A 22,294-nucleotide genomic window follows, 5' to 3' on the forward strand; every position below is an offset into this window, starting at 1 on the left:
AGACTTTAATTTCCCCGTAGGTGTCAGTGAGAGTCCCCCAGCCACTGGGGGTTGCGTCAGGAAGGGCATCCAGCGTAAAATCTTTGCCAAGTCAAACATGCAGATCGCAGATGGTCCACTGTGGTGACCCCTAACAGGAGCAGCCGAAAGAAGTTTTCTTCCATCAAGTTTAAAAAGAATTAAAAGTCAAATTAGATACATTTCCTGTCATTCTAAAAGCAATTAAGTCAGTAAGTATAGTCCAAAATTCGCAACAAAATATGCGCTTGTTCTTGATGTAGCATTTGAATCCTGTTGAAGAAATTGTTGGTGCTGAAATGTACAGTTTCACCAGAGGTAAAATTACTCATTATAGGGGGCCAGATCCAAGTGGTAAGCAATATAATGTACATGCAGACAAACGATGATCAATGTGTGTGTAGTTGGCACCTCCCTCTCTTGGACAGGCTTTCCTGACCATGCCCGGATGCTCATCAAAATCAAATTAAAGTAGATTCTCATTAACTAAAAGAAACATGAGAAGTGCAATGCCAATACCACAAGCAGAAGGCAAACATGAACAGGATAGTGTTGGCGAATGGGCCAGAAATGGCAGCAAATGTACATTTACAAAGAAATAATGAGCAATAAATAGCCTTTGGGAGAACTAGCTCCTCCACAACAGTCCACACTTCACTGGCCCATTCTTGTCGGTTCTGCTGACGGAGCAAACAGTGAGGCTACTAGCACAGACAGGTGTTGCGGTTTATCAAGCTTTCTATGATGAACAAGGACAACACACTGACATCAATCAATCAAAATGAGAACAGACTCTGAGGACACAGTATGACAACTCCCTGAATACTGGTAAATAGATGTTTTAGCGCACAAAGCAGTATCTTATTCAGTAACCACCTGCAGTCCAGTTTAAACTGGTGATATATGTGCGCAAATAGTCCTGCACCACATTGTCATTCTCTCAGCGAAAACATTACCCTTTTCTATGTAAATTTGGCTTATTATACATTGTGCCTTGTTCACAAAACTTGGCATTGTTTGCTTAGCGTAATAGAGCACAACAGTCAGTTAAAATTCCATTTGTTTACTCCATAGACAAATATGTTTTTAACAAGAATTTTTAACGATTAACATTTAAAGACAGACATACATTACTGAGCTCAAAGGTTAAAAATCTTTGTTATTCCATCCATCCATCCATCCATCCATCCATCGTCAACCGCTTATCCTGTGTACAGGGTCGCGGGGGGCTGGAGCCTATCCCAGCTAACATTGGGCGAAAGGCGGGGGACACCCTGGACAGGTCGCCAGTATCTTTGTTATTCACTTCTGTTAAATTCATCAGTCCTTGTTACTTAAAAAAAATTAAAAATAAAAATCATATTGAATAGCAAAATTCCTGGTGAAGTAAAAAACTCTACTTTTATGATCCTGAAGAGAGATCCACCAATCATCAGAATCTAATCAACAAAATTGCAGCAAAAGAGTCCAGAAGTGACCATCCACTTCCATTAGATGCTGTGAATATGTAATTGAGTTGGTCTCTCTACAATCTCGATCTACTTTCATTGTATATATCTGAATATTTGGTGATCAAATTAAAAAGTTTTGTTGCTATGCTTATAATCAACAACTTCAAATCAATAATTTTATTTTTGTCTATCCTTTTTTTCAATAACGACATTTTCAATGCTTCATTGGATTGCAGTTAATTCCCTTACTAAAGTCATCAAGTACACAATCTACTACATTTGCTTTTTCTTTGTCCGGTTTTGAAATCCATTTTTTTTTTGTTGTAATTCATCTTGAAGCTGGTTGGTTTGCATCATGGCTTAGAACTCTTTTAAGAAAGGGTTTTATGAAATTCCTAATGTGTAGTGTTGGGTACTTGGAGAGGAAGAGTGGAGACGCATGAGTAGAAAATGAATATCTTTGAATAATAGACGCATGAGTGGAACAAACTATAGAGCTAAACATGATAACGTAACACTTCAAGGACTGACAATGGATGAACAAAACAAGAGGGTATTTATACAAACAAGGGCATATATTGGAATTGGCAGGTGTAGAGGGAGGGAGCTGTGGCAGGCGTCAAGGGAGGGAGCCGTGGCAGGCGTCAAGGGAGGGAGCCGTGGCAGGCTTTGAGGGAGGGAGCTGGGGCAGGCTTCGAGGGATGGATCCGTGGCAGGCTTCGAGATGTCTACTGTGGGAGGAGATTCAAAGTCCTCATCCTCCACACCCACAGTGAAAGGTGAGCCACAAAGTTGTAGAGCCATCTCCACGAATTCAAGTAGCATCCAGTGAGGATCCGCCAGAGGCATTAGCTCCTTTAGTGCACTATAAAGACCAGTCCTGAAGAAAACTACCAGAGATTGGTCATTAAAGTGCACTAAATTCGACAGTTGTAAAAACTCATGGATGTGATCCTCAACTGGACAGTCCCATTGCTCCAGTAGGAGGAGCTTGACACCAGAGGGTATTTCCTGTTACCTACAGGGCTGGACATTATCTTTAAGCTCACTGGCCACTGTGGCTAGTGGTATTCCAAATCACTAGCCCTTCAGAATTTTTGCTAGCCAAAATCCCCTACGAATAGCCTAAACACCTTTGTTGATGTATGGCACACTGTAGTCTCTTAACCTCTTCAGTTTGAGAGGTTCGACTTCCTCAGTATTGCACTAAAAATATAAGATTCTAAGTAGAGTTCAAATGGGTCACATAAGTTTATGGTCTCCACTGGCTGCTGTGATATCATTTTTTCGCTCTGCGCTGTTCCAGAGCTCTGGCTGTATCTCTGGACAGGAGCAGACAGGGACTAAAAAGTGACCCTGGACTTTCTGGCCAGAGCGGCCCACCAAACCCGGCCCACAACACATCACACAAAACAAACTGGCACATTGATTTAATTTTCTAGCTCGATTGAAACTTTTCATGTTGAAGAAGAAGAAAAAAAGATATTTCTATTGACTGCTAGTCACGACAATGGGCCCCACCAATGCAAAAATTGTCAACTTTAAAACATATAAAACCACTGTAAATGTGATGAGAAGTTTTTTTAGAGAAAGCACTAAAAATAAGCACTTTATAGCTCAGCCAAATAACATGCTAAAACATTTTTTCCCAACATACAGATGACAAGGGAAAGTGTGTATTTAAGGTGTTGTGACAAGTCAGCATTTCTTCAAAGTTTTTAAAGATCACCTTTCAACTTTTTTTCTAGAAGTGCAAATAAAATATTGTCTTATATTGTTAATATAAGGTTGTGGAAATAACAAGTATAATAATAATAATAATAATATATTATATATGTATATATAGCTATACAAGATCATAACATTTTGTATAAAATATTTAGATGAATAAAGTGTCACAAAGCAGGACACTAATGACAACGCTTGAAATTGAATTTCATTTACCTACATAACTATGTGTAAATGTAAAAAATAAATAAAAAAACAATGAAAACAAAGTTGGCCAGAATATGTACACATATAAATATAAACAAATATAAATATATGGATAAAAACATAAACACACCTATTAAAGTGTAGATCTTTGCAGATATTTTGCCTAAATTGCATGTTGGAGGGGCTGGTACTTGCACAGCCGAAATTACCCAGCGGGCCACCAGGAAAATGCTCAGTGCTCCCAATGGCCTGTCCACCTCTGTCTCTGGAGAACACTGATGTGCACTGCAGTGGTTCACGCGAAAAGACAGTTCATTCACCTGCACAAATTATGAGAGGCATAATTAGTGCTTATGAGGCGCTTTATAATTTGATGAATACGGGATGAATTTAATTACATTTATTTCGGCTTTGGCCACCTGCCAAAGTTGCTAGTAAGGGTGATAGAGATACCCACCACTGTCAATTTCTACCCACATTTAGAGGGTGGGAGGGTGTGAATGTCAAGACCTGGTAATCTATGTCATGTGGAATCTATTCATAGGGCATATATTACCTTATTGTCTTGGCGATGTGCACTCATGCCATTCGAGTCAGGTTTGTTGACTTGTGAGAGCATGTGGCTTTGTTTGGTTTCTGTATCGCAGCGTGTCTCTTTGTCTTATCTTTGTCTGTTTGCTTATTAGTTAATTTACCTCACATGTCCCCTGTTAACCCGTTTCTCTCCCTATTTTAGTCTCCTCATGTTTGCAGTCCAGTGCCAGTTCGTCTTGTTTCCAGTCGTGTGTGTGTGTACTCTACGGTTGGTCTTGTATGTGTGTGGTCACAGTTCTTGTCAGTCCTGTTCCCTTACCTTGTTCCTGTTCGGTCTGGTCGGTCCTGGTATCCGGTCCCACATTCACCTGTCCCCGCCTGGATTATATATTTTCCCTCTTCTGTGTTGTTTTTCTCCCTTGTGAGAGTTTTGGTTAGATTTTTGCCACAGAGGCCATTCCCCTGATGCTGCAAGCGCCCACAGCCACAGAGACTGCTCCCCTGCTGCTGCCAATGCCCACAGTCAAACAGCCAGCTCCTGAGGACTTGGCCGTCCCAGAGCCAATGCTGGAAGCCTCGAATGCCCCAGAATCAGCCCCTGAGGCCTCAGTTGTCCCAGTGACAGCGTCCTCGGTCATGACGTCCACTCCCACAGTAGTGCTCAGTCGCTGCCAGCACTCCTGGCCATGTAGGACATTCCCCAGTCACTACCAACACTCCCGGCCAAAGAGAACGTTCCCCAGTTGCTGCCAGACTCCCCAGCCACGGCGGATGTTCCCCAGTTGCTACCAGCGCTCCTGGCTACGAAGGCCGTTCCCCAGTTGCTGCCAGCACTCCCGGCCAAGGAGGCCATTCCCCAGTTGCTGCCAGTTCTCCTGACCACGGAGGCTGTTCATCAGTCGCTTCCAGTGCTCCCGGCAACAGAGGCTGTTCCCCATTCGCTGCCTATGCTCACAGCCACGACAGCTGTTCCCCTGTCACTGCCAGTGCTCATGACCAAGGAGACCATTCCCCAGTCCCCAGGTCTGGTCGGTCCTGGTATCCAGTCCCCCATCTGCGTTCTCTGACACTAAATGCTGGCCCCCGTGTCGTGGGCAGTGTCTTAATGTTCGCAAACAGTATGCAGTTACGTGAAGAACTTTGATTGTATTGGAGCCTTTAGGCATGGCAAAACGCTTTTTCAGCCAACCAGAAAACTTGTCAATCAGAAACACTCTCTGCATTTGAATGTTTTTGCACATTCGGTTTTGCAATGGAGTCTTTGAGAGAAACCATGTTAATAGTAGAGGTTAGTAAATTGCTTAGAGCACTTTTAATGTCCTCTAATGGTGAATTGTTGGTGTGATTCTATTTTTCTTCCCAAGACATGTGATTTCTTGAACTCTTGAGTAACAAGTCCCCTGCTATTATCAGTGTTTGGAGAGGTTTTTTTATGATATGTATTTTCAATCATACAACTGTTATTTTTCTCCAGACATGGTGTAATTCATATAAATGGCTGAATAAGAAACTTTGACCAATTGTCTTATTATTTTGCGTGACATACTCTCCATGCAGGCAGACATAAAATTCAATCCCTTTTTCATTAGGTTGAATAGCTTGGCAGGTAACAATTTAGAATTCTGCTACTATTTGGTACAAGACACTTTTGTCCTCGTAATACTATGTTTTCATCACATTTTATTATTCAGTACCTTTCCTAAATGGCAAAAGAGAGAAATTATTACAGTTTTGAGACACTGAACTGTGACAGACTGAATGAACCGCTTATTCAAAAATGTGCTGTCTATAAAAAAGGGCAAGAGAGTGAAAAGAAATGGAGAAAGATGTGTTCAAGGAAACAATAGGCCATAAAATACATTTTATAGTTTGCATGTAATATAACTTATGCAGTGTCTCTTGTCTTTTCTGTTCAACAGCCATGTCTGTTTTACTTTCATAGGTTAAATTATTCAAATCTATGTATTTGGTTGTGGAAGTAAACTAGTAAATCACTGCTAGTCATGACCTGCTGGTCATCAGTCTAATTCAAGTTGAAAAGCTCGCTAAGCCCCATTGCAGCCTGTATTTATGAGAGTAATTGTACAGATGCTGTGCACCATGCGCAGGTCACAGACAACTTTGGGTTCTTTCATTATTGCCCAATAAACGCACTGCAAATAACCAATGGAGGTGTGAAAAATGAAATGCAGGCTTGAAATAGTCCTTAATGAGAGTGAAAATGACTTTAAATTAGCCACACTGCTGAAAATTGGTGGAGGCACCTGTTTTCATATCTTTCTGTTTTGCAATTTAGTGTGTTAGTATGGCATGCACTGGTTTGTATAAGACTGATAGCAGCACATTCTGACTAATGTCCATAGCAACAGATGTGGACATGCAAACTACTGATTCTACAAACCATTACATGAATTGTTCTCCCAAAATTGAAAATTCTGTCATTTACTCACCCTCTTGTCATTCCAAACCTCTATGATTTTTATTTTTATGAATTTGATCGTTTTCCGGTACGACGATAAACAATATAGATTAGAAGCACTTGCTGACTTGTTGGCCAGAACCCATTTGAAGTCCCAGAAATCATAGCGCCGCTACGGTGGCAGACAGAGGGACATTTATCATTGAGTTTCCCACTCTAAGCTCATGAAATTCTATTAATTCTTTTAATAAAGTAATAAACAGATATAGGAAATGATTCTTAACAAGCTTTATTCTTTTAACATGTAACTAGTCCTGCAAAACCTAACTGGTATGATGATGATAACTGGACACTGGTGTGTAATAATGCCAGCAGTTTTCATAATGGTTAAAGTGCTAGGATGGGCAAATGCGCAACTGAAAGATCGTAGCACATGTCAAATTTCACAGTCGATGTGTTCTACGTCCTCTTGTCCTTCCCAGTTCATTCTTGCAGGGCAGCTTGGCAAGACTGGTCTTAATAAGAATGCAAGTCCAATCTCTGTGTTATTTTCAATGAGAAAAACACACAGTCTGACTTATATGTGCATAGACAATAGACAATATAATTAAAAATAGTGCAGACAGAACGTAAAATCATATCATGTGAGAACATGACAGATTGACAAACTCAGTATCAAAATGGATTGCTGTTGACTGTAGGCTTATTTTAAACGATATGGCAATAATAAAACAATATATTAACTTCTAAAGCCAACTTCTTTTTTTAATCTGTCTAATCAATGCTTTACTTGTCTTCCAAAATAATGCAATAAATTTCAATCTGAAAATCTGAATTTTTATATAGTATATAAATAATAATCAAATTAATACGCACTTATGAGCCAAAACATCATGACCACATTATGTTTGCATTAATTATGATCACAGGTAAAGTGAATAACGTTGATCATCTCCTAACAAGGCCACATGTCAAGGTCTGGGTAGATTAGATGATAAGCGAACAATCCGTTCTCGTAGTCAACGTGTTGAATGCAGGAGAAATGGGCAGGAGTAAAGACCTGAGCGACTTTGACATGGGCCAAATTGTAATGGCCAGACGAGTCAGAGCATCTCTGAAATGGCTTGTCTTGTCAGACTGGTCAGCAGTGGCGAGTACCTACCGACAGTGGTCCGATGAGGAACAAACAACAAACCGGCAACAGGGTGTTGGGCACCCAAGGCTCATCGATGCACCGAAGGCTATCACGTCTGGTCTGAACCGACAGAAGGTCTACAGTGGCACAAGTCACAGAGAATTTTAATTATGGTTATGAGAGGAATGTGTCACAAGACATAGTACATTGCACCCTGCTGCTTATGGGGCTATGTAGCCGCAGTTTAGTCAGAGTGCCTATGATGATCTACAATGGGCACGCGAGCGTCGGAACTGGACCTTGGAATGGTGGAAGAAAGTCTCCTGGTCCGGTGAATCCCCTTTCATTTTACATCACGTGGACGGCTGTGGACGTGTGCACCTTTTACCTGGGGACGTGATTGCATCAGGATGCACTGTGGGAAGATGACAAGCCAGTGGAGGCAGTGTGATGCTCTGGGCAATGTTTTGCTGGGAAACCCTTGATCCAGCTATTCATGTGGATTGTAATTTGTCATGTGCCACCTACCTAAACATTGTTGCAAACCAGGTATACCCTTTCATGGTAATGGTATTCCCTGATGGCAGTGGACTATTTTAGCAGGATAATGCGCCCTGCCACACTGCACACATTGTTTGGGACTGGTTTGAGGAAAATGATGAAGAGTTCAAGGTGGTGCCCCGGCCTCCAAATTCCCCAGATCTCAATCCGATTGAGCATTTGTGGGATGTGTTGGACCAACAAGTCTGATCTAGGGAGGCTCCACCTAGCAACTTATAAGACTTGAAGGAGCTGCTGCTAATGTTTTTACCATATTTTTCAAAACCTGTGATTAATTATATATATATATATATATATATATATATATATATATATATATATATATATATATATATATATATATGTATAATTTATATCACCATGATATTCCCTAATCCCTTGTCTCTTTATCTCTCTATACACACCAAAATATTATATACTGTATATGTCTATATGTAAAGGCTGCTGCTGCTGGTACAAACACATACATGTTGTGTTCCCTCTATCCTTATATTTCCTTCCAACACAAGAAGGGGTAAATTTACATTTTCCCTTTGTTCCTCTTCCATCAACTCCTTTCTGTTCCTTGTAGGAGTGACTGTTGTGAGCTAACATGATGTCACCTAGTCTGTTGAAATTTCACTTTTGACAGCACCTGTCTCCACCTCTCTATGAATACTGATATCGTGTTGATGTCTGCTCTGTTTGAAATTCAAAAGCAAGTTCAGGATCATGAAGGATCAAGCTAATGATTCTAATTTTACTCCTTTTTGTTTCGTTTAAAATCCAAAATAGCCCTCAAAATGTGACGCATTACAGTCTAAAAAGCATATGGGAACTTTTAGTGCGTCCACCAAGACCATTGTTGCCTAAAACGTATTTCATGTTTTTTGTTTAGATCTCTTCTGATCTAGGTCTCCTCTTCTTGCAGTCTATTATAATTATTACTAATTTGCATCAGACTGGCTTTGCTTAGATTCACACTTTTCAACTCCTTTGTCTCTTCCCACCTACAAACATAATCAGAGCTCCCTTGTACGCCTCATTAACTATAGCAGGTCATTGTCTTTTACAATATGGGCTTTGCCGAAAAAGACACTTTCAATAAAGATTCTTTGTGATTTTAATCGTTTTTGTCCATTGATGTTTTTTGCAAAATGGTCTTTAATTGCTAGCATAATTAATATTTTGAGGGGGGTTTTATTAATTTTAATGAAATCATTTTATGAAATTAGTGTAGCATAGGTATGAAATGTTTCATATTTAAATCTCTAATATATTCTCTATTTGAAACATTATAATTGTTTTATTTATTTTTATTTTTTACAGACATTGGGGCTAGTTGTAACAAGGGCTTTATCTCAGTAACTACAAGGTTTTGAATCAAAGACCAATTGTAGATGTTTATCAGAATATCCAAGCTGCTGTGCACCAGGATCAACTGTGGTCACCATTCAATTTCAATATATGTAATGGAGTAGCTTGAACATTCTGCTATAACTGCTTTTGTGGTACAGGCAAGAAAGAAAGTCAAACGGGTTTGGAATTAAATTAAAGAGGGTACATTAAATGAGTGCACTTTCGCTTTTACTGGAGAGAGTTTATAATTTGCGATATGTCTTTTTCTCAGGCTTGAGTCTCCCACACGTTCACTATACATGGAGGCCCCTAAAGGTGTGAAAATAGAAGCTGACGCAGGTGATTTCCAAGCAACCTGCAGGAGCGATTTGCGCTTGGAGTCTAAGGACGGAGAGGTAACTATCCTACACTCTATGCAGGGAGTGCTAACACTGCTCATGCCAATGGGCATGTGCTGTATCTAATCTATGTGGTTTGACACCTCCATCTGCCATTAGTTATCATCAAAAAACAAGTATTCCTGCATCCATATGTTCCATACTCATCTTCAGAGGAGACAAAAGTTTAGCTAAGCATTCATGCTGCAATGTGTCAGTGACATTTATCTAACACAAATATCCTTGATCAAGCATGTGCATATTGGTAATGCCAATTACCAATAAATTATGTGTTGATGATCTTTTAAGTGGCACAGTTGGAATTTGATGGCAGCTGTAATGCATTTTAAATGATAACCATATGTTCTTAAAATGAATGTAAGACATATTTACAGTGGTATGTCTTGCCTGATCTTATAATTATTAGTAGCCATTTGCACATATCATTTAAATGCTATTCTGATGAGAATTTGACTTGCCGTAACACAATTATTTACCAATTGTTTATATTATAAATAGTGTATATTTGAATAGTTACATTTGTACTATTTTATAGATAATTTAGATTAATTTACCCTACCCCTAAACATAACCACTTTTCAACCGTTTAAAAAACAAGCAGATAAAGTTACAGTGACAATAATTGTAGTGAAAATATACTATTACATATATGCTATAGCCGCTAATCCCACACCTATGCCTGAACATGACTGTTATGAATGAGGCAGCGAGGAGAGAGGATCTAAATGCAGGCTTCTTTATTATTAACAAAATTCAAAACAAACACAAAGGAAAAACCCTCGATGGGGAAACAAACATAAACTAAGAACTCAGGCAGGGAAACACAGATCAGGCTTGACAACATTCAACGAACGACAAGGAGTGAACAAAAAGCTGGGCTTAAATAACCAGGGAGTGATGAGACATATTAGACATAAGGTGAGAACAATGAACAAAATGGCAGTGGTGATGGCAGGTGGAATCTGGGAAGTGTAGTACATTTAACAATGACAAGTGAAACCCAGGGCAGACAACAAGGGAATCGTGACAATGACGATAACAATTTCATAAATATTTCAAACAAATGTAACAGACAGAGATACATTTAATCACAATAATTTATTATAACAACAAAAAGAATGAAATTTAAATTATTTATCACTGAAAATGTTCTCCTGAACCACTCTAACTTATTAATTTCTCAAACAAATACATTATCCTGAATTTGATACATCACAGTCTGTTTTTGCATCACTACCATAAAACTTTAGTCATAATGCTTTTTAGGCGGCAATGATTTTAATCTTTAAATGAGTACAGGGGCTGACTGTTACTGGCCAATACAGTGCCAAAATTATTGAATAAAGACCTAAATTTGGGTCTGTTCAAAGCTGGAAACATTTAGTTATGAACTTTATTTTTAGGAATATATGCACTGAAGAATCATTCACAATCAGACCAGAAATGTGTGTTAAGAAAGTAAATAGGGTTGTTTAATTTCATGTTCACCCAAAAAATTTAAATTCTGTCATAATTTACACATTGTCATGTTAAATCCATTTGACTATCCATCTTCTGTGGAACACAAAAGACATAAGGCAGAATGACAGCCTCAGTCACCATTCATTTTAATTGTAAGGAACAAAGAGGAATGGGGACAGAGAATAACATTCTGTCTAACATCTGTATTTGTGTTCCACATAAGAAAGTCATACAGGTTTGGAACAACATGAGGGTGAGTAAATGATGACAGCATTTTCATTTTTTGGTGAACTATGCATTTAAGGCATTTGTAATGATTTTCTTCCAAAAGTGGTGAACGAATGAGGCACAGTAAAGATAAATGAGTTCTATTTGTCTGGTCTTCACAGAACCAGTCAGGTCAAGTGACTTGGCTCGCATTAGGACTCTAAGCTTCAGGTTGTGCTTTCTTGACTTTGTCCTTTCTGTCGCATATTCTGCTCCAATACCCCTCAGCACTCTCATTTGTCGGTCTCTTTTTACGTGGAGAAACAGGCACCTCTGCCGACCCGCTCGCTCAGAGTGCCCCCTTGACAGTTCCGACACAATTAGTGTGGAGGTTTGCGCATAAGCCGCCTCTGAGGAAAAAGAAAAGCCCTCCCTTGCTCAAATTTGCTCTGTAGCAGATGTCTGGGGAAGTCAGCTGAGACCCCTGCTTAAAAAGTGTTTCAGGTCATTTGATGGGAATGCTTCCTTGAGGCTGCCAGTAATGACTCCTCTTACCTTTTTATACCCACGGTAGGTCCTCTGCCAGCCTTGGTAATACATGCTTTCTCAAGAGCCCCTGTAAAAATAGAAATTGAGAAATGAGACAGGTGCAGCTTGGGTGAAGGGCTAAAAGTGTGTCTAACTGAGACTTACTGGAGTGCTTATGTCACTGACACTGTTACGATTGCTTGGATGTAGGAGTTTAGGGGACTTGACTTAGATGAACACTTTGTCAGATGGGATATTTTGTTAAATGAAATGAAGATTGTAATTTTAGGGGGACTAAAGGGATAGTTTACCCAAAAATGAAGATTATGTTACTATTTACTTACACTCATGTGGTCCAAACCAGTATGACATTCTTATGTTTTCCATGAAACATAAAAGGAAATGTTCGTCAGAATGCTAGCCTCAGTCATCATTCAGTTTCATTTAATCTTTTTTTTTTCTAAACAATCAAAGTGATTGGTGACTGAAGCTGCCATTCTGATAAACATCTCCATTAGTGTACTACAGATGAAAAAAATAAAATAAATTGTTTGTAAACTATCCTTTTGACAGAGACTTTTCTGTAAATGATAATGAAGAAGTCTGGAAATTATCTTAACAAATGAAATGATATACAGTTGCAGAAAAAAGTATGTGCACCTTCAGATACACCTGGATTTCTGCATAAATTGGTTACAAAATGTTATCTGATCTTCAATTAATTCAGAACAATAGTCAAACACTGCTTCAAAACATAACAGAGAAATTATTGTTTTGGTTCACACCAGGCAATGCTTTTTGTGAATAGGAAACTCAAAATCTTGAGTTGTTTATAATAATAGTATATAATCATATTTATATACTAAATGTAATAAAAATAATATATCTATTATTACGCAGCCATATCACCCTGCATCTCTTTCCTGGTTGCCCACTAAAGCTAAGCAGATTTGAGCCTGGCCAGTACCTGGATGGGAGACCTCCTGGGGAAAACCAAGGTTGCTGCTGGAAGTGGTATTAGTGAGGCCAGCAGGGGGTGCTCACCCTACGGTCTTTGTGGGTCCTAATGCCCCAGTATAGTGATGGGGACACTATATTGTAAAAAAGGCACCATCCTTTGGATGAGATGTTAAACCGAGGTCCTGACTCTCTGTGGTCATTAAAAATCCCAGGACACTTCTCGTAAAGAGTAGGGGTGTAACCCCGGTGTCCTGGCCAAATACCCCCATTGGCCCCTATCTACCATGGCATCCTATTAATCTCCATCCCTGAATTGGCTACATAACTATACTCTCTCCTCTCCACCAATAGCTGGTGTGTGGTGTGTGGTGGGCGTTCTGGCGCACTATGACTGCTGTCGCATCATCCAGGTGGATGCTGCACACTGGTGGTGGTTGAGGAGATTCCCCCTATACTATGTAAAGCGCTTTGAGTGCCTAGAAAAGTGCTATATAAATGCAAGGAATTAAAATTATTATTATTATTATAATATTAGTTATACACATAATCAATTTTATATTATTATTATTATTATTATTTTGACCAACACATCCAATCTTGCCTTATGGATCCTTTTTGCAGACTGTGATGATGTGTTAATGCCTTATTTAATTGTGTAAATCTATAACACTTTTTATATTTTCCATTATTATTCATTGAAATTTTGTATAATCCAGTTATGCAACTGCAAAATTAAACTGAAAAGTGATAATCAGGGTCTAAAATTAAAAATAACCAAATCACCAAATGTGAGTGCAAATTGGATTTGCCAAAAATATAAAACTGAAGTAACCACCAGTAACTTTATAAGAAACTGCAAATTAAAACGTGGCTAAAATTGAAATTCAAGAATGATAGTCTGATCCTTGCGTAACCGTTTAAACTCTGAATGTGATTTCAAAGATTTCCTGTTTCAGTGGCATGCCCAAATTAAAGGCTTATAACTCTACAATACAAAACAAAAACAAAGAGGGTCAATTGTTTGGGATAATTTTAGAAATTAAATAGATTATGATTAATTTTAAAACTCTCAGCCAAAGAAATTGCTGATTTCACAATATAAATCTCAGGGAATAAATAATGTAGCTCCAAAAAGCTTCACATGTAACTGAGTAAAATGTTGTGTTGATATGACAACTTTATCAAAAGTTATAGCATTACAAAAATAATTTACCCTGGTGTCCAATAATCTCCAAGTGTCCAAAAGCCTCTCCAAATATAATAATTGTACATAAAAAACATTTACACATGTTAATACAACAATGAATAAATGTATGCTTTCTCTCCAAAGCATGCAGGCATGAGTAAGGAGATCTAATTTTTAGTTCCATTCTGTGTCATTTGAGCCATCATTGAGTCTGTGTCATGTATTTGGTGCCATCTCCTGGTGGCCATTTGCAGTTTGAGTGACCAATCCCCTCTGCCCATATTTGGATGACTTTCACCTCAGGTTGCAGTGATCTGAATCTTAATACAATTGTTTTTTATTTCCTGTGTGCATATTGTGCTTTGTATGAATTATCTAATGATCTATGCACCCTATTACTTATGTGTGGGCTTGTTTGAAAGATAATCACCTCCTCTAAGTATTGGTATGTAATATTTTATGTTCTGTTTATTTTTTGTGAAGTTAGAAGCACAAAAGCAGCTTAATAGCAACACCTGCTTACATGTAACGTATGTCAAAGGCATGTACTTAGCAATTTTCTCGCTATATTTTTATCTGAGTAAAACAGATTGGCTGGTTGTATTCTACTCTTTGAAATTTTACCAATGATATATGACACATGAGTTTTTGATCAACTTAAAGCTTTTACCGATTACAATAATATTTATATATAATACAATGCAGTAATAAAGAGCACGTTTTGTTTTTCAATGACCAAAAATTACCACTTCTGATTTGTCTACAAATTTCAAAGCACTTGTTCAGTTTTGGTCATAATACTTACATGCATTGAAAAGTACAGCTTCTAAGCTTTAAAACGATAACTATTTTGTGTTGGTCAAGACTGTAGTTATTAATATTTTTTTATCTGCGGCCCACCAGCGGGCCCCGATCAGAGCTTAAAAGGTTAAATGACAAGCGCAATTCAAAACTTAAAATCGATGCTTCAACCATGCCGCTAGGTGTCAGTAAATATCCACGATGACTTTCTATATGCCAGTACAACTCAAAACAAAAATTACTTGGTGCACTATTAATGTTGGACACTTACACTGTGTAGAATGTTTAGGTAGGATAGATATAATGCGAAGTGATGAAATCCATTTTAGATTCTCCTTCCCTCTCTCTTTAGATAATCTTGGATGCCAAGAAAATCAAGCTCCTACGTCTGCCGGAGGGAAAAGCATCCCCCTCTGGAACCAGACAGATTGTCTTTGAGGTGTGTGTTTGCCCCAATGGAAAACTGTTCTTATCACAAGCAGGAACTGGCTCCACTTGCCAGATCAGCAACAATGTATGCCTCTAAATACTCACAAACTCACCTACACACGCACGCACTACAGTACAATCATACATAAAGAGGACCTGTTCCTCTTGAAAAATTTAATCTTGACAAGAAGTTAAGGATTTTCTCAAGATTTATAAAAACATTTCGGCGTTTGCGCTGTTTGCAAAACAGTGTCTGAACCAGAAACTTTCGAGGTGATCACCGGAACATCAAGACAGTTGCCATTCAGATCCATACCTTGCTTTTTCTCTTTCAGAATATATACTTATATATTTTTGCAGCCATTTTACTGAAGAGAGTCCTGTGGATGATGTTTCTTCTAAAAGGATAGTTCAACCAAAAAGTCATTATTTACTCACCCTCATTTTCCAAATGATGTTTTCTTTCTAAAAAAAAAAATCTCCTTTTGTGTTCAACAGAAGATAGAAAGTTAAACAGGTTTGGAAAAACATGAGTGTGAATAAAATATGACAGAATTTGTATTTTCAGGTGAATTATCTCTTAAAATATGTTTATTTAATTTTTTTAAAAAAATTTCTGAAGTCAGTGCTATTGATAACATCACATTTGTATTATTACTCCGTTCTGTTGTTGAACATCTACAGCCATCTTTCGCAACAAATAACGATCTGATGTTTCAACGGGACACCTCCACATGATGACGATCACCTGTTCCCAAACTGTGCTTGCACTGGGATTGAACCCATGCACCCACTCGTTTCAAAAAGGAGAACAACACCTGTGCCTTAATTCAATGCACTTGTGGCAAGAAGCACATCCCACTGACTTTTATTTACTAAAGGAGACTTACATTCATTTAAGCTTACTATCCTTTTGCTGCCCCAAATTCTACTTTTTTAATTGCGCAAAAATGTAGAGCAACCAGTTGTCCCCAATGACCCCAGTTAAAAATAGATGAATTCACTTGTTATGTTGCTGAAATCTTTTTTTTTTTTGTACTGTTTTTTTTTTTTTTTTTTTTTTTTTTGGGTTGGCACAAATTGAAGATACGTTGAGTTTGGTTGAAATATTTACTTTTTTGTGTGTATTTGTGTGACATTTTAGTTATTTTTAAATATTTATTTTCTTCTTTCTGTATGACTGAAAACTTAAATAGGATACACAAACCAGAGACACACAAAACTAAAAGTTAACCTGTCATTCTGTCATATGAATTGAAACTTCACACTTCCCAAGATTAAACAAATAATTTGTTTGCATATGTGACAAATGTCAAATGACTTTGATTGTAATTGATTTATTCATCAAATAATTTATAAAGTACATAATTGATGATTATAACCACTTCTATACTAATATCTATTCTAAAACATGTTTTAAAGGAATAGTTCACCCAAAAATGAAAAAGTTGTCAATATTTACTCACCCCCTTGTCGTTCAAACCCAGTATTATTTTATTTGTTCTGTGAAACACAAAAGGAGATCTAATAACAACGCCAAGCTACAAAAAAGCACCATAAAAGTGTCATAAAAATATCATAATAGTAACATAAAAGTAGTCCATATGACTTGCGCTATATTTAACATGTTCTCATTATTATGCGTAGGTATTATTACATAAAGTTTGGTTCTATCACACATGCAAATATGTATGTTTGCTTGGAAACAGACATAGATGTATTGATAGCATCTAAATCATAAAAGACAGACATTTTGAAATTTTTTAGAAACGTACCTACATTTACAAATCCTTTTAAGTTCAAAGAATTGGAAGTTTCGGAACAACTGTGACACCATACACACAAATCACGTGCCAAAGCTGGAGCACATCCTGAATTACTATTTGAAAACTAGTACCAAACTATTTGTTTTTTTGGGTGAATTATTCCATAAAGTCATCAAGCAAGAAATGTTTTCTTTCTTTTTTTACAGGAATACCCTTTAAATATTCTTGCTTCACTTCTGCAAATATCTGTAGATTTGTGTCTTATTTGTTTGCCAGAATAAAATAAAAAATGACCATTGTTTTTTATGTAAATCTCAACTCTCCCTATGAGACTCAAAATGACCCTATGAATTCTCCTGTTTAATTGCAGTGATTTCACACCCCGATGGGTAATATCCAAGTAACGTCGCCAAAAAGAATGAAAAATGAATGTGATTCATTTTCACTGTACCTCATTAGCACTTGCTTACTAAATTTGAAGCAATGAGGAGTGACAGCTGTGATCAGTGTGTTTAAAAGCTGACGCCCCTAGCAATTGTTTACACCCTATTAACATACTAAATGCTGTGGGTTGTGAAAGCAGACAAGAACACAGGGAAATCTGTAGGGAATGGACAGCATCACAGAAGGGCGTAATCATATTCATTCTCTTTTGATTTTTCAGGAGAATTTGAAATGTGATTGTGTGATGTGTGTGATGTGCTTGATTGCTATTGTGTAGAACTCTTGCATGATACAGAGAAGATGGAAGCCAATGACAGAGATGACAACCCAGTGTCTTTTTGTTTTTGTTTAATCAGGCTAAATGACCACAGAGAGCAAAAAAACAAATAAAAAAATAAAAATGATATGTTCTAGTTTCACCTTACATCCTAATGTCACTTTTGTTTTAAACAAATCTGTAATTTTGTACACCTCCCTGTTTCGAATATCTCAACTAAAAGCAGGACTTTAGGATTAAAATGTGTGTTGTTTGATGTGTGAATTATCTTGTTTGATTAACTGAATTTTTGTGCTAAATAAAAGTTTTCTCTACAGCCATTTTGAGTGTTCAGGACAAGATTTAGCATTTACTTTCCTCTCTTCTCCAAAAAGACATGTTGCTTAACGCTGATGTTGATTCTCAATGATGTGTATGTACAATTTTGTACTAGGAGCACAAAATGTTTAATATATTTTTTGATAATAAAAATACACATAAGCTCTAGCATAATCTAGCTTTCAGTGTGTAACAGCTATACTGGATGAGTCTCCCATATGTATACATTTGTGTAAATAAAATTGGGGATTTCATTGCATATACAGCTAGTATTACAAAACTAAATACATTGGGTTGAATCTGGGGCTTATTATTATTTTTATTTATTATTATTTTAAATTGTTTTGGTTTGCCAACTTTTCAAATTGTGTGTAGAATTGTATCTTCTATTTAGTTTTTCTTGTCCATTATGCAGAAATCCAGTGACATTAAACATTTTAACTTTTGTTTGACATATTTTGTGAAGACATTTTTTTTTCTCCTTTTTTGTCTTTTTTATGATGGAATACTCACACATTCTATGCAAAATATACAGTACATGGTTGTAGAGAGAAATTTATTGATGCAAAGAAACTTGTCAGTTGTCTATATTAAATTTATTATACTTAATATATACCGTTTGTATTTATGAATTGCAACCTAAACTGAACCAATAAACTTGATTAAAGAAAAAGTGGATAAGGGCCAGTTTCTCAGAATATTACAAATCCAAAAGCTTCAAACATTTTTATATTTTAAGGTTTTTAACATGAATTAACTATATTACAATAGTTAGCATCAACTAAACATGGCTTATATGGCTAATGCATTTTTAATGAAAAGTTTTATATGTAAACATTTATTAAACATGCATTATGAACTAACATGAACTACTGAAGCAATTGTATTTTTACTGTATAAATTAACCAAGATTAATAAGAGCTGTAAAAAAAAGCTTAGTCCATACCTTATGCAATATTCTTCTTGTAAAGTTACAGCTACAGTACATGTGATACAATAGGTTTAAGTCAATGAAAAAAGAATAACCTTGCTCTTGCACTTATTGTATTTTATCATACTGATCTCACAGAGAAATTTGAAACAGTAGGTTGACTTTTCTTTAGCAAAAATCGGTCTGTGCTTCCCAAAATTCGAAGCATTGCCCCCAGTGGCAGGGCTGGCCAGTCCTACAAGCGACCACCTAGGGCCTCGAAGTGCCTGAGGGGCCCCGCAAACACAAGCAAAGTAAATTAACAATTCAAAAGATTGAGAAACATTGAATACATTTATTTTGAAAGTCTCTGAAGTCCAATGGTTTCTAGAGCGCACACGCAGTACAACGTGCAACATGCGTGGACCTGGTCATTTAACATACAATGACTGTGAAAAAAAATCATATTACGAATAAAATTATCTCTGAATAATAAATTATTGAAAGTTACAACAAATAAAATGTCAGAAGTGTATCTAAAATCGGCAAGAAGTAAAGCTAAGCAGTACACACTTATCTGCATAATTCATTCATAATGCAAATCATTGCTGGGAACTAGAGCGTGGCTTCTTTTCACAGTATTATTAGACAGGAAGGAAATCAGACACTGCCGATATAAAGACAAAAACCTCAGAGACTGAAAATATGAGCAATTAATCTGTAAAATAACCAAACCATCCTATCTGCAAAGATGTCTGCCAAAAGCGAGTTGTGAAGTCAGTTGTTTTCAGCTGTACATGCTGTAATACAGTGAAGAGCAGTACATATTTTATAAACTGTACCCCCCAAGCCAAACCCCAAACATAAACCGAACCATCAGTGGGGTAAAAATGTAATGTAAAAAGGGTCAAATGTAACCTCCAAATTGCACTCACCACTGATTATGCGAGTGTGATTTCTTTCTGGTTTCAAAGCGGGATCCGAATCCGTGTCTTCCCAGATTCCGGTCACGCCACAGGGGAAGGTTAATATAATGGAGCCGATTCAAAAATGTGTGAAAGGAGATGCCGCTTGTTAGTTGGCATAATGTAGCCAATCTTAGGGTACAAGGAATATCAGAAACAACATGCAGACTTCCCGTGTGATCATTTTGATTTCATACACATGGCACCTAACTGTGTCAGCTTATCCAAGGCAATAATAACTGGTATATTTTGTCAGAACCAGTGGCTTAGACTGTGAAATGTCCATAAGACTTTTCATTTTGGTAATATCATTTGTATCTGTAGCATAATACTTAATTAACATTCAAGTAGAGACAGGGAAGGATCAACCATTGGACTAACAGCCTGTCTGTAACACTGGAAACACAGACAAACAGAGTGAAACAAAATAGTGAAAGGCCCCAGTGCTGTTATAGTAAATATCAGCACTCTTGGAAAGGTTGGAATCTGTTCAATCACATTAGAGGACCGGAACTTGCTTTGTATAATATTCTATATACCACTCTCTTGTCAAACATATAATGGAAAAAGTGAGGGAATAATACTGAAATAAAAAAGAGAATGATAATCTAATATCTATTTAAAAATATATATATTATTCTTTAAATTAAGCATTTGTATGGGGAAAGAGACCTGACTAATAATAGTAATATTCAGCATGTTAGGATGACAACTGTTAACATGCTCCATTTTCAGGGCTGGCAGCCATGGCAACCCAACAGTAAAAATTATTTAATGATTGGCACTAATGGCTAGAATAGATATAATTCATGCTTGCTGTACACTGGCACATAAATGGCACATTGAAAAGGCAATAAGGTCCCACCTCTATTCTTGGCTTACACGAATCCTACTAAATTACACCCAGCAACATGCTTTGCTTAATGATGCAGACAACATTATAATATAATGGCTTTGGGTGCCACCCACTTTTAGTAAGAAGTCATTCAACAGACATTTTTGTTCCGAAGTGACTTACAGTACATTTATTAAAGAGAAAATCTGTCAAATGTACCAATCATGATGCCGCACCACCCACACACCACACATACAGTTTGCAAATTATTTTAAGTTTGACTATGAGAGGCAACATTTTTTAAATTTGCACACCAAGTAATTTCAAAAGTCAATAGTCGAAAGTCTTCCCTGACATTAAAGCATCAGTAACCATGGTTGCATTTTCAAACTCCACCTGAACCTCAGCATTGTCAACCAGTAATTATTTTAGCCAAAGCAGAAGGCTCTAATTGTGACTCAGACCTCACATGAATCCCATTTATCTGTAACATGTATTTCTAGACTACATTGTTATAATAACTGAAGCAAATGTTCTTGGAATCTGTTATTATTATAATTGTAACATGTATTACTGTCCATGTAATACATGTATTACATAATATGTATGTAATACATAGTCCATGATTCTGCATTGGTTGAGAAGAATCTCTGGTTGGCTGTTTGAAGTGAACTTCTCTCTCTCTCTCTACAAACTCTCAGATCAATAAGAGGAATTTATTTATTTAAAAAAAGTTTTTTTTTACTTTGGCCCTATTTGGCTGTAATGAAGTTCTCCAGAAGTGACAGCTTAGTTTAAATTTGAATTAAATGTAATGACAGATGTTTGTATGGTGTGTACAAATTTGCACTAAATGTTCTATTGGATACTGTTCACTGAAGCCTGCTAGGGACAAATCAATGGGAGTTTATGTCACTGAATAAGTGTGTGCATCTTTATAACGGTTTTAATATGTTGAAATTAATGAAGAAATAACTCTTGCAGTAACATATCTTTTGTGAAACAGTGGGAGTATTAGACCTTTCTAATGACCTATAGTTGTTTACAATTTAATAAGAATTGTATTGTAATAACATGCAGTTAATGTAAACAAAACCAATCTGGAGGCTGCCTGGGATACCCTTGTGGAAAGGGGATATTTGCAAAATGATGCAGTTTACAACAGAGCACAATGTGCAGGGTACTGTATTCCAAAATGCAATATTCTCAACTTGACCTTTCATTTCCACAGAGGCAGAATAACTTGGAAGTATTATCAGCGATGATTTTTAACATTTCTTTCTTGAAAAATTATTTGACCTGGCTGCAAAATGTTAAAGACCCTGTGAAATCACAATTAGAGATTTGTGTTGCTTTTAGTCTTGTTGGTTTACCCAAAAATGAAAATGATGTCATAATTTTGTTGCAAACCTGAATGA

At 37.0% G+C, this 22,294-nt stretch overlaps 1 protein-coding gene across 3 annotated transcripts in view; it reads left to right on the top strand.

The window, feature by feature from the left end:
- Positions 1-18,676, top strand: part of LOC127628164 (delta-sarcoglycan-like) — a 318,609-nt gene extending 299,933 nt beyond the window's left edge. For all 3 annotated transcript variants that reach the window (XM_052104887.1, XM_052104886.1, XM_052104889.1), the window contains exons 7-8: positions 9,663-9,786; positions 15,285-18,676. In XM_052104887.1, coding sequence (XP_051960847.1) covers positions 9,663-9,786; positions 15,285-15,458 — 298 coding nt within the window. In that variant the 3' untranslated portion in view covers positions 15,459-18,676. The remainder of the gene's footprint in view (positions 1-9,662; positions 9,787-15,284) is intronic.
- Positions 18,677-22,294: the final 3,618 nt, after the last annotated feature.

Source organism: Xyrauchen texanus, chromosome 34 (assembly GCF_025860055.1).
Source record: "Xyrauchen texanus isolate HMW12.3.18 chromosome 34, RBS_HiC_50CHRs, whole genome shotgun sequence".
Lineage (NCBI taxonomy): Eukaryota > Metazoa > Chordata > Actinopteri > Cypriniformes > Catostomidae > Xyrauchen > Xyrauchen texanus.